The sequence below is a fragment of the Talpa occidentalis genome, unplaced genomic scaffold, assembly GCF_014898055.3.
Source record: "Talpa occidentalis isolate TD23 unplaced genomic scaffold, MPIMG_talOcc4v2.1 talOcc4.12, whole genome shotgun sequence".
Taxonomy (NCBI): Eukaryota; Metazoa; Chordata; class Mammalia; order Eulipotyphla; family Talpidae; genus Talpa; species Talpa occidentalis.
In genome coordinates, this window is record NW_023601212.1 from 53402520 (window position 1) to 53415269 (window position 12750).

The 12750-nt window shown below is 46.8% G+C and overlaps 1 protein-coding gene across 6 annotated transcripts in view; it reads right to left on the reverse strand.

Annotated features, from left to right (window-relative positions):
• Positions 1 to 12750, reverse strand: part of CACNA1E (calcium voltage-gated channel subunit alpha1 E) — a 464826-nt gene that overhangs the window by 21410 nt on the left and 430666 nt on the right. For all 6 annotated transcript variants that reach the window (XM_054693427.1, XM_054693426.1, XM_037506339.2 and 3 more), the window contains 4 exons: positions 12027 to 12092; positions 7849 to 7940; positions 7143 to 7308; positions 2703 to 2830 (listed from right to left, as the gene is read on the reverse strand). In XM_054693427.1, coding sequence (XP_054549402.1) covers positions 2703 to 2830; positions 7143 to 7308; positions 7849 to 7940; positions 12027 to 12092 — 452 coding nt within the window. The remainder of the gene's footprint in view (positions 1 to 2702; positions 2831 to 7142; positions 7309 to 7848; positions 7941 to 12026; positions 12093 to 12750) is intronic.

Sequence of the window (12750 nt, forward strand, 5' to 3'; positions counted from 1 at the left end):
AACAGGGACACCCCAAGATACCTATCTGGCTCAAGTTAGATCCCTGGAACAAAGCCTGCTAATTCACAAATGCCTCTGTTGGCGGCTGGGAGGTGGAAGCAGAGCTGCTCACTTCCACAGATACTGAACACACACTCAGACCTGCTGTCAAGGGCAGTGGGGAGGCAGTGTCTTTCTGCAGACTGCAAGAGACAAATTTCCCATTAGGCTAATGAACAAGGAGCACAGTTGGTAGGAGGGAACACAGCAAAAGATTTGTTTCTCTTTGTGGCAGATTTTTCCTAGAGGTTAGCTTGAGCAAAAATCTTCTCTGCTTACAGGTACCTGCTGGGACCCATACAGCCAGGGTGGGAGCCATGGAGGTGAGCTCCCCCCATCCCAGCCCATCCCATCCCACCCCACCCCAGCTGCATTCCTGCTGCTCAGCCCACAGGCAGCTTGGTTGGATCTAGTCAGAACTGCAGGAACCATGTGACATTCCCATGAACCCACTAGACTTCTGATCACCTGTGTAAAGGGAACAGAATCAATAACTGATTCATTTTTCAGGGGCTTGAATATAGAAGCAGTGGCCAGGGACCAGAAGGTCTGGACACATCTCTGGACCAGAGTTTCCACTGGGAATTATAAACCTGCTTCTGAGCATCCAGTCCTTTTCAGCTGCCATAGGCTTCCTTTGTCCCAGTTCACTCTTTATAGCCTTTTTTTGATTTTGATGTCGATTTGGTGTCAGTTCCTCCTTTTCTTCCAAATAACAGGTCATCCGTACTTCCAAGCCTCTTGACTTGGAAGGAGGCTAACTTAACAATTTGTTTCTTCTTTAGACTGGGATGTGGTACTCTCTATAGCAGGTTCTTGGCAACCTGGACTAGTCATCTTGTTGAAGATAAAACTTTACTTTGCCTTGGTTAGTTTTTCCCCTCCTGCTCTCAGAGAGAAGGCCCATGAAACTAACCAGAGGGAGTTACAGGGATTTCAGTGCAGACAAGGAGCTTCTCCTTTGTCTTTTCACTCTTTCATAATTCATGTGTCTGAATCTCATGATTAGTCTTCATGAAATCATTTCTTCCCAGCAGCAGGAAGGAGTGGGGAGGCACATGTTTAATGCACATAGCATATGGTTCCCCAAATAATGTGAAACCACAGGAAGCTGGAGTTTCCAAGAGCCAAGGACACCTGTGTGACACTAGGCGAGCAGTGCTCTGATCTGTTGGCAGTTGGCTTCTCCTCTTTCAGCTGACTGAAGAGATCCCGCCATAGGCTCCCAACCCCTTGATACAGATGCTGATTTTACACACTTCTAGTTGCAGTCCCATATGGTCATTGTCAGTTACAACATGGGTATATAATTTAATAAGTCCTCACAATCACTTTGCAATGTGAGTGGGTATAAAACCCCTCTTTTGCAGGTGGAGAAAGCTTAGAGTGGCTAAGCGACTTGCCAAAGCCATGGAGCTGAGAAGGTGCGGGCCTGGAGTGGCCGCGTGGAACACACTGCTTTCTGGGCAGGCTGTCTGCTAGAGGGTAAGCCCAGGGAGTAAAGCCATGGCTCAGTCATTATAACAGGAACAGATTTTGAGAATGCTGGGCCCTAAGTCATTAATGGCTACCGAGGGGAAGAGGAATTCAGATTCACTCTTCCAACTTCTAAAATTGTGACCCAAGTTCAACAGTATCCCAGGGGGACAGATTTTGGGAAGAGTCTCAGATTATGAAGGGTTTCCAGGTGGAAGCAACGTGGTCCATTCCTGTGAAGGATGGCATTTCTTGTAGTATTTTCAGAGGGGGGCAAGAATGGAAGTTGGTGAGGTAAGACCTAAAGCTACAATGGCCTGGACAGGGTGGTTCCTATGGCATACACATGCACAGAACTCTCACCCTATCCTCAACCACGAGAGCCCAAAGTGTTGCCTTTGTATTAGAAAGCAGGGACCAGCTTTTTCTATAAAGGCTCAAACCTAAGGAACTTACTGTCTTTGCCTTGTAGTGTGAAAACAGCTGCAGATAATACATGAATGAGTGAGTGTGGCTGTGTTCCAATAAAACTCTTTGCAAAATTAGGCAGTGGGCCAGATTTAACCCATGGGTTACAGTTTGCCAACTCTTACTCTCAAGCCCAGAGGGCACAACGTTACTGGAGAACTAGTGGACAGAGAGAGAGAGACCTGGGCAGGTTATCCCTGCAAATCCCTGGCATTTAACTAAGTTCCATGTAAGAAAAGCCCACTGCTGTTTAAGGGATCAAGTGGGAAGAACAACTTGCTTGATTTTTTTACGTAATGTTAGAGTCAATATCACACTGTACCTTTTGAGAGGAAGGAGAGAGATGAAACACTAGTGCCCTGCCCATGATGGCCAGCTGACCCACAGACCCACGTCAACCCCCTTGGTGAATCAGAGTCTACTAACCACTGAAGGGAAAAGAAAGATGATGGGAGGGAACTCTGGGAATTGAACCCAGACACCCTGAGTGAAAACTGTGGGATGAGATTGGCAAAGAAAGGGAAAAGCCTGTCACAGAAGGAGAGAGGAGAGGAAGATAGAGATGCCAGAGCCAACCTGAGCACCTGGCTTCACCCATGAGCCACACCATGAGGAATCCCCTCTCCTTCTGTGACAGGCAAACAATTCCAACCTCTCCCTTGAGAGCTCCAGGGGCCCTTAATATGGGTCCTAGAGGGATGGCAGAGAGGCCTACACACCACGCAGCTCTGTCATATTCTGCCCAGACACGGACGAACTCATCCAGGTGATGAGGCCCCAGGATGGACGAGTCCCGAGTCAGGTACTCAAAGTTGTCCATGATGACAGCCACAAACAGGTTGAGCATCTGCAGGACAAAGGGGGAAAAGGATTTAGGGGAGATTGAAGGCACAAAAATAGGCTTCTCAAGGCAAAGAAAGAATCCAAAAGTCTGTAAGGCTGACGCTCTGAACTAAGGCACTGTTGATCATACTTGAACATGATGCACTTTCATTATTTGTACCACCCATTTTATTCTGTGGGCATTATGATTTCATTTTTCTATGCCAAAGTACTCCACAGTCGCTCTTATTATCTATTCAATTTATTTGTTAGTGCCGCAGCAGGGGCATTATTCATGAAGACCAGAAAAAAATCAAGGCCTGACACCAAGTCTCCCTTCCCAGCCCTCTCCCATCCTCATTCACAAAACAAACCAGCAAGAAAACCGGCCAGATGTCTTTGATCTGAGTGCGGGGACACAGAGTATGAGAACCAGACCCTGTCTGTGGCTCTTGTGTGGCTTCCAAAACATGGTCCTCCTGCTTATTCAACAGCATTTCCATGCACCCACCATGTTCCAGGTACTGGGGCTGAGACAAAGAGCTCTTTCCGGAAACAAATCCCCCTAGCACAATGCTTAAAGCACAGCAGTCCACCATCAGATATGGCTTCTTGAATATTCCTAAAGACTTATTTAATAGAATAGAAATTGACTTATAGGAAAGCATGCAAATGCCATTCTTTCTTTCTTCTTTTTTTTTAAGAGCCATGAAAGCAGCATATACAGGTTACAGTGGGGACAGCAAGAATGAAGGCAGTTACTCCTGACCGAAGGTAAAAGTGTCTAAGAGCACTGATGTTTTGAAGTGGATCCTCACAGACCAAAAACTGTTTATCAGACAGAGCTGGGCACAGAAGATGGTGGTTTATGGAGAAGAGCCAGCAGGAAGAGCACAGAGATATGCAGGGCCAGGAACACTCAGGCAGCCACAAGGAGATGGTAGGAAACTCTAATAAGAGAGTCTAGAGCTGGGTCGGTGAACTGGTCAGAGAGCAGATATTGTAGACTTTGCCAGTCATACAATCTCTGTTGCAACTATTCAGTTCCACTGGTGTAGTATGAAACCAGCCAGACAATATGTATCAGAATGCATGGCTGTGTTCCAATAAAGCTTTATTTATGGACACTGAGATTTGAATTTCATGTAATTTTCATGTCATGAGGTGTTACTCATCTTTTGATTTTTTTGTAATCATTTGAGAATGTCAAAACCACTGCAAGCTTGTGGGCTAAGAGTAGGTAATAACTGGCCAGTGGGGACAAGGCTAAGGAATGACAGGAGGATGGCCACAGAACTGAGTGTCCACAGTGAACAGCACCATTCTGCTATTTCTTGGCTTCCCAGTACCCATTTGTTGTACTTTTGGGGGCCCATCCCATGTTTAGTCCCAGTTAATAGTGTTCTGTGAGGTATCACCTATGACCCAGGCCTTACCAGGTACTGAACCCCTCTCCCTGAGCCACAGTGATTGATGAGCCTGACATTTTTGAGCAGACTTCTCGTAAGGACTGAGGTCTAGAGATGCTGCCCCAGCTCTCTTGGAGCCACAGGATGGGGGTGTTTGGGAAAAGAGCTCACAGGAAAGAAGATGGCGGAAGTGCTCCATAATTAGAGAAAGAGACCTGGTCCTGTCATCTGAGTACCAGAACAAGCTTTGCTTAAGCCTAACCTGCCCCAGACTCTTCATTCATATGAGCCTATGAAATACCTTTTTGTTAAGGCAAGATTTAGCAGGGCAGACTTTCTGTCATTTGCAAGTGAAGGTATTCTGCCTGATAGAGACGACTGACTGGGGATGAGGGAGGAGGAGCTCGGTCGCTAATTCCCAGGTCAAGTGGCTGACTGGACAGAGGTGTAGAGAGGATACGGAGAAAGTCTGCAGGAAGGAGCTGGTTGGGGCCCGCCCTGAAACAAACTGCTGACTTCATCCTAATAACCAGGTTCCTTCCTCCCTGCTAGAATGCAAGTAGAAAGAAGCTTCAAGGTCTAGTCATCCTCTTCCCATGATGGTGAGGGGATCTCCCTGGAGGTGATGGAGCAGGAGGAGCCACCATTACAAGCCTGAGCTGCCTGCTTTCAGATGTCACAGACACACGAGGGAAATAAACATCCTTTTTGGTTAAATCACTGTTATTTGGGGAGTTCTGTCACCAGCAGATAAACCTAATTGTAACATGGGCCTTTCTTTCTGCAGCTGAGATTGGCACCAAAGTGATTTTACTCAATTACCACCAGGGTTCCAAAGGATTTTTCATGTGTCCACACATTTCTTCTACAGCCCTTCCATGGTATCTCTTATTAGTGTTAACAAACACTATTAGTATTCTTGTTGCTTTACACCTGTATAATATTTCATAGTGTGGTGTGACATTCACACCAATTCTTTTTTTTAATGCTCCTCTGTCCTTGGGAGGCAGGCTTAATTACCATACCATGTGCCCTTCAAGGACACAAGTGCTTCCTATGAGCATCTATATTCATAGTTCCAAGCACCCAGCTGGCTGGCACACCACGGGGCGGGGGGTGTCTCAGTAAATCTTTCTAGAGCCATTGGTTTGAGTTGAGAAGCTGTGTGACTTGCCCAAGGTCACAAAGACAATCCCATGTAGGGCTGAGATTTAAAAGCAGATCATCTCACACTGAATATAGCCTCTTTAAAAATAACATTAATGTGAATTATGCAGCACCTTCCATCTCAAAATTCTGAAAGTACCTTTAGAATCTCTAATTAATTTTCCAGTTATATCTTTAGTTTCTTTTAAATTATTTATTATTAAACACTTAAACCATGCAGGGTAAAATGGAGATGTCTCCATGCTCATCTCATTTCACCCTAATCAGTAAGCCTTTCTGATACCCTATATGCCTTCCCCCCTTCGCTGCAGGTGACAGAGGGGCTGTACCCAGCTGACAGCTAGATAGCAAGGCCTGTCTTGGCATAAGCCTTTGAATAAAATGTGCAGAATGCACTAAAAATGTGCAGAATGCACTGTATGTAACTGAACAAGTTTAAAATGCCAGTTAATATAACCTTAGATTTCCTTTCAGTTATTTCCACTCTACATTATACTTCTATATTTGTAAATAAGATACTGTTCTGTATTCTCTTTTTAACCGAAAAAAAACACAAAAAACACTTCAGGCCTATGAGATGGAGGTACATGAAAACACACGTATCAGCTCACGGTGCAAAGATGCTCATTATCAAGTCATTTCTCTTCTCATTTTACAGAAACCACAAAAGGGAAATGTTCTAGACAAGACAGAAGAGCAACAAAGCCAAAGCCACAGTGCGGGCTACCGAGTCTTCCATGAGTTCACCCCCCACCCTGCTACATTAACCTGCCCCCGACACTTAACAGTCTAACTGAGGGCCCCCTCCCCGCACCGGAGAGCTGCACATGTGGCAGGTGCCCTGGGAACACTTTCAAGAGGCAGAAATGCGAGGATGGAGACAATTGTTTCACCTCTGGAAGCACAGCCATGACAATGGCCACATTTTGGTGGCGTTGCTTTAGCATTCCATTTTTATATAGTCGGTGACTTTAGCCATGAAGCATCACCAGAAAGACCAGACTGAGCTTTGACTGACCTGGAAGCTGCTGGCACATTATTGTTTTTCACGACTTGTCTGATAGCACAGGATACAGATTTCTGGATGGTGTGTGCTGATTCTCCCAAAGACAGAATGAAGAAGACACCTAGGGTGTCTCACCATTTTACAAGTGGGTGTGTGCCACATATATTACTCAATATTTACTAATGCCCGAAGCAATCACATCCCGTCATGGCTATCAAGCCGGCCAGTTGTCATCAAACATGGTAGCATCTCAAGTCAAGAAAGGAGCAGCTCCGCTGCATCGCATATGCACCACCCTCCTAGTCAAGCCTCTGTGGTCAAGGTGCCATCCGCCAAGTGGTTTAAAGGCCTCCAGAAGAGAGAAGATAGCCCTACTTTGAAGATAAGATGCATGAGGTGTGGAAAGAAAGGATCAGTCTGGGGCAGAACAGATCCAACAGGAAGCTCAGTGCTCTGTTCACAGACTTCTCCATTCATTCATCCCTTCACACAACCACCCTTCCTGGGAAGCGGCAGAGGTGGTCTCAGCCCACTGTGAAGAGTCACCCACTCTGGACAAGCATGCCGGCCCTCGGGAGTGCTCCAGGAGGATCAATTTTTTTTTTTTTTTTTTTTTTAACGAGAGCAAGAGCAAAAAGGCAGAGGGGGAGAGGAGAGAGAAGGGAGATAAAGCAGAGGGAGTGATACATCTCGTCTCTATCCGCGGCTCAGGGTGGCTGGGCCACATCCCGAGCCAAACACGCAGCGCAGCTCACCAGGAAGGAGCAGAAGAAGATGAAAGAGACAAAGTAAACGTAGGCCAGGTCGGTGCCACAGCGCTCGTTCTCGTTCTGCCCAGACGGCGCCGTGGTGTCCGGCTCGCAGCCCTTCTCTCCGAGGCACGACAGCATGATCTCCTGCCAGGCCTCGCCTGTGGCGCTCCTGAGCCCAAAACACACATCGTTAGCAACAGTGGGTCTGCGTGGCCTGGCCTGTCTATCACCCGTTTTCTCAATTCTCACATCCCTCGCCGTGCCTGCAGCCCGGCAGGTCTCCTCCTTCATGCTTTCCACCCAGGGATGGAGACACCAGTGAGATCTGTCTTGGGGTCTGCTAGCTCAGCTGATTCACTGCTGGTAGATGTGGACAGCAGCAGGACCCCTCTAAAACCCCACGTAAATCTGACTAAGGTTTCATCCGTTAAATAGAAGCTGCTCATGAGGAACTGCCCTTGCCTCCTCCCCACCCCCAGCCCTGGACCAGGAGCTAAAGCTGTGACTTGCAAATTAACTCCTGAGTCTAAGATACTGAGGAACTTTTTAACAGCATCAGGGCATCACCCTCCACCCAACCTCCACTGTCTCCCCTGACAGGAGCAGAATGAGCAGGATGAGAGACACAGGGGACCGGAAGGAAAAGGCAGACCAACTCTGTCTCCCCGGGTAGGAGAGTTCCGGCCACGACGGTGGGGCCTCCGGGTACCTGAAAAGAAGCATGAGGGACCCAAAGAAGCTCCGGAAGTTGTTGTGCCGGTTGATGTGACTCTCCTCGTCTAATTTTATGTTTCCAAACACCTTAAGGAGAGAGCAAGAGAAAACCATGAGTGTCACTGAGCAGTGTGACGTGTCCTGCACAGGGATGTTAGGAGCGCTGGCAGGGCTGGTGAGCCCAGGTACATGGCTCTGCTTGGTGGCCCAGTCCTGGAGCAAACAGCTCAGGCTCAAAGGCTGTGGCCCCAGGCTCTTGGCCTGCCAGGCAGGAGTCACTGCATATTCCCTGGTCCCGAGCTGCAAAAACGATGGGTGTGAGCAAGGACCATAGAAGGCAAGATCTTCTAAAGTCATTCTGCTTGTATGTGTTTCCTCCCACACCTAATCAGGTCTTTTTATTTCCATCGTACCTGTCACCATGGTACTCGAACAGTTTGTCAAGGACATTATCCCACAATAGGAGTGCAGGGAAGCCTTGACCCTTCTCTTCTATCTCAGGCAGTAGTGATGGGAACATCTGTATTTGTGGCTGTGATTGACAGCTAGGGCAGATGCTGCTCTGGACCCTGGGAGTCAATCAGGTCCGAAAGAGGCATCTCTATGTTGCTTGGCTGTTCTTATCCCAAGAGTCAAATCTCACCATGTCAGTGCATCTATAATTTGGAGCCACAAAAGGAGGCTCTGGTTAATAGGATGAAGAAAGGCAGGACAACCTGATACTTGGAAAAGGAAGAAGACAGATTTGGGCAGATCTGGCTATAGAGCGAGGTTTACTTATCTACTATTAGTCACTGGGCTCAGAATGTGGTAACAGTGCAAATTCACATGAAAAAAAGAGAAAATTCAGGATCTTTATCTGTAACGGTGAAAAATGATGGCCTCTCCAACAGTCAGCCTCAGTGCCCTTAGATGAGAAGGGGGTGCTTGCACATGCCGCTCCTCCCCCAGCCATGCTGGGGACACCAGGATCTCTTCTTAAGTCAATGTTTGTACAACTGAAAGCTCACAGGTCACTTTCCAACCACTGTAGACAATTGTTTGTCTATATTTAACATCACTTTATCTAATATATGCTAAATGGAACACATTTTCCCCTCTAACAGTTTTTAGAATGTGCAATTGAGGAACAATCTCTGCCCCCAGCTATTTTGCTCAAATAACTCCCACTGACACCTGCTTTGGGAATTTGTTCTCAACGCTGTTTTTTAAAACCCAAATACTACTTGTCTCTCAGGGAGAATGGAGGTGGCAAACAAGGCAGCAGGGAAGAAGGAAGAAGGGAAAGAGGAAGGTAAGAAGGCGGAGGACCCTCAAAACAGACATATAGTAGCACTAAGAAAAATCCCACCTGAAAAAAGCAAATCTAGATCCAGACACTCCAGGGGCAAAGCTTTCTCTTCCTTTCACTGTCTTGGTTCAAAGTCCATGATTTATCCCTGATTCATTGCATAAACACAATCTACAGTGTTGATCCTCCCTGTGGCACTCCTGAAGCCACCATGGCTTGTCCTCATTAAGGTTTCCTCAAACACTCATCCCATTATCCACTGGTGGGAGGGCATGCTATGATGGTGCAGGGGGTATCTGCGTAATAGTTAAAGGAACCAAAGCTATTCTGAATCTACCTTATGATAATTTTTAAGTTCAAAATTTAAATTTATTGTGACATTGATCTTTGAAAGATTTTCACTTTTTAAAAAAAAAGCTTTCACATAGTCCTTATCACTAATCCAAATCTCCACCATCAGAAGGATATGGGAAAGAAAGAAAGTATATCAAGACCCACCAGAAAAGTATAGGCTCAATTCTTGTTGAATTCACAGAATTTAGAACTGGAAGGCACCTGTGAAGCTACCTTCCCAGCTTTCTTGTCCTGGTCAGGGTGGTAAGGCCCAGAGAGGCTCAGTGACTGATCAAGTTTGCACAGCTGGTAAGTGGCAGAGTTGGGGATGAAGGCCTCACCTGCTGTGAGCCTGTAGCCCCAGGTTTCTTTCCCAAACCCAGCCGGTACTCCTTCCTTCTTCAGATTCCTTTACAAAGTTCTGAGCTTCTGAAAGCTGAGAATAGTGGTTGATCTCAAAGACACAGTCTGTTGCTATTTATATCTTTCCAGTGCTGGTCTCCTGCCCTTTTCTCTCCCTGAGTGTATGGATCCCTCTGCTTTGTTGTCACCACACTAGACACTATCTTTGTAGTAACAAGCGCAGGTGTCTGCTTTGTGCACAGTGCAGGGTCCTCTCAGGAGCCAGGATGAGAGAGGCCAGCTAAGGGCAAATCACAGAGGGAATGCCACCTCAGTTGCTCTGGATTGGGAGCAGTGCACTTATTTTTTGGAAAGAATTCTAAGGGCAATTCAGTGTTAACCATGATGATGATCAGAAAGATCACAATTTCATAAATGAACAGCTCCCACTTCCCACTAAAGAGGGCCAAAGAAATACTTGTGTTTGCTCGTTGGTGTGAGGAATGACAGGCCAGAATTAAGAACATGGGTTGTAGAGTCATCAGAGCTGAGTTTAAATCTCAGCTCTCCCATTTACTATCTGAGATTTTGGGCAGATTTAAACTATTTAATGATGCTAAATATCAGTGCAGACAATGAACCCACATATAAACATTTTCACATCACCCCTGAATTCATTAGTCGTATATTTTGTATATGTGTATGCACACTTGCAAGGAGGGAGGAGGGGGGCAGGGGAGAGAAGAGAGCAGAGTGGGGAGCAGGGTGGTGGCAGGCATGCAGGAATTTCAGTAATGGTAAATAGCATTGTCCTCATTATCGACAGTGTTACTAACAGGTTAGTTTTGGAGATGGTGTTATTCTAGTTTATTTTGCTTGAAGAAGAGAGTGAGAACTACTTTAAACACAGTCAAAATAAAAAAGCTAAGTTGATTAGGTTTTCATGTAGCTACTCAAAAACATTTAATTCTATAATCAAATATGTGGAAGTTAGAAGGGACTTTGCAGAAATGGGGAGAATGGGGCGAACAAGCCCATCTTAAACTTCGGCAGGGAGCCTGCTTATGACACATCCTGTATGGCCTGAGTGTGTCTGTGCTAAATGCTTCTGCCCTCCTCCCTTTTTCTTTCTCTTTTTCCCTCTCATCATCTCTCTACTGAAATATCCTCAGTGAAGGGGAACTCATTACTTCTCAACCTAGACCCACACTTTTTGACACTTGACATTCTATTGTATTTTGGGAGAACAGTCGTGAGGTTAGAAGATGAATAAAGTTAAGCGCAGGCAAGGGAGAGGAGCAAAGGCAGGAGACATTTCAGTGTGGCTCTGGGAGGGTGGCTGCTGCAGCAGGCCTGGGAGCAGTGTGTGGGGGTCCAGATGGCCCTCACTGTTGAGTGACAGCCGGCAGCAATAGGACAGTCAGCCTGCCTGACTGCAGGGGATGGCCACTTGGCTGACGATCTGCACTGAAGTTCCGTATCAATGTCTCCAAGTCAGAAAGTTAATTTCCCCAAGACAAGCAGAACGCCTCGGCACCTGTGTACATAGTTTCTAGGGATGCCTAGCTGGCTGTTTAAAGTAGGAATCCACCCCCACAAATGAAAGTTGCCTCTCTGCTCAGTGGATCTCTGGTTACCTGCATGTGTGTCCAGGGTGGGAACCTGATCCAGTTCTCGGTTCAAAACCAAAAAACGATGTGGTAATCCAACAGCATGGGCTGGCAGGCTGCTGGAGAGGAATTAGCTAGAACACAGGTCTCCCTAAGAATGGGCAAGTGGCCAGGAACTCAGTGGTTCACAGCAGAGGATACAAATCACAACTACTAAAGACATAACTCAGACACATTTTGGAGTCACTGCATCCAGGACTTTCTTTTAGGCTCTGTCCAAGTGTGGGAGGTACTGAGAAATGGATCACCAGGAGCCTCACCTCCATTCTCATTCTCATGGGGAGGAAACAAAGGTGTCATCTTTGCTTTAGCCCTGTTGTGCCATAGAAGCCCAGCTGCTTGAAAGTGGGCCTGTCACATGGAAACCTAGGATGAAGCCCATGCAGCAGACCACTCTGATTACCTGGGCAACCCCCCGGTCATGGTGCAACAAGACCTTGGAAGTGTGCTCAAAGCACCCTTAACCATGAATGTTCAGGCTGGTAAGCCGGGGACAAGCTGAACAAGAGTGCCCTACCCGGCCCAGCCCCAGCTCACCTGCATCCCAATGATGGCATAGATGAAGAAGAGCATGGCAATCAGGAGGCAGACATAGGGAAGGGCCTGGAAGGAAAGCAGAGACATGGCCATGAAGTCTAACATCAGTGGGCTTATCAATCTGGCCACCCAGGAACTGCTGTCTGAAAGTTGCCTCACACAGAGGACTAGTACTCTTTAATTCCCTGGTGCTCTTCTGTTTTGGAGTGCCATACTTATGCAGATGTTCATATTCTCCAGCAGATGTGAAAGCTGTTGGTCAACCATTCAGAGGTTTGTAATATTTACCTTCTGTCAAGAATAGGCATTCACCCAGAGTATGACCCCAGTCTCTAAGAAAAGCTGGGAGAATTTCCAGGGCCAGGGCTCCATCCCACTTTGCATGCAGAACATTAATAACCTGGGCAATTGTGATACAAATGACATGGCAAGCATCTAGGTTGGCTCCCAGATCCTTGCATTACCCCCTCCCACTCCCCCTCGCTCAATGTGAAGCCCAAAATCTGGCAGCAGTGTGAAACAGCTGGGGTCTCAGTTGTTTTTCAGTTCCTAGAATGCTCTCATCCTCTGAAGAGACACCTTTTCCCAAAGTTGAAGCCTCCATATGCTTCATTAAGTGATATGCAACATTCCAAAGAGCCTGTTACGTGTTAGCCCTCACAAGACTCCACCGTGAAGCCGGTGGCCTGCAACTCCACACCATGCACGCTTATTGCCACATTGG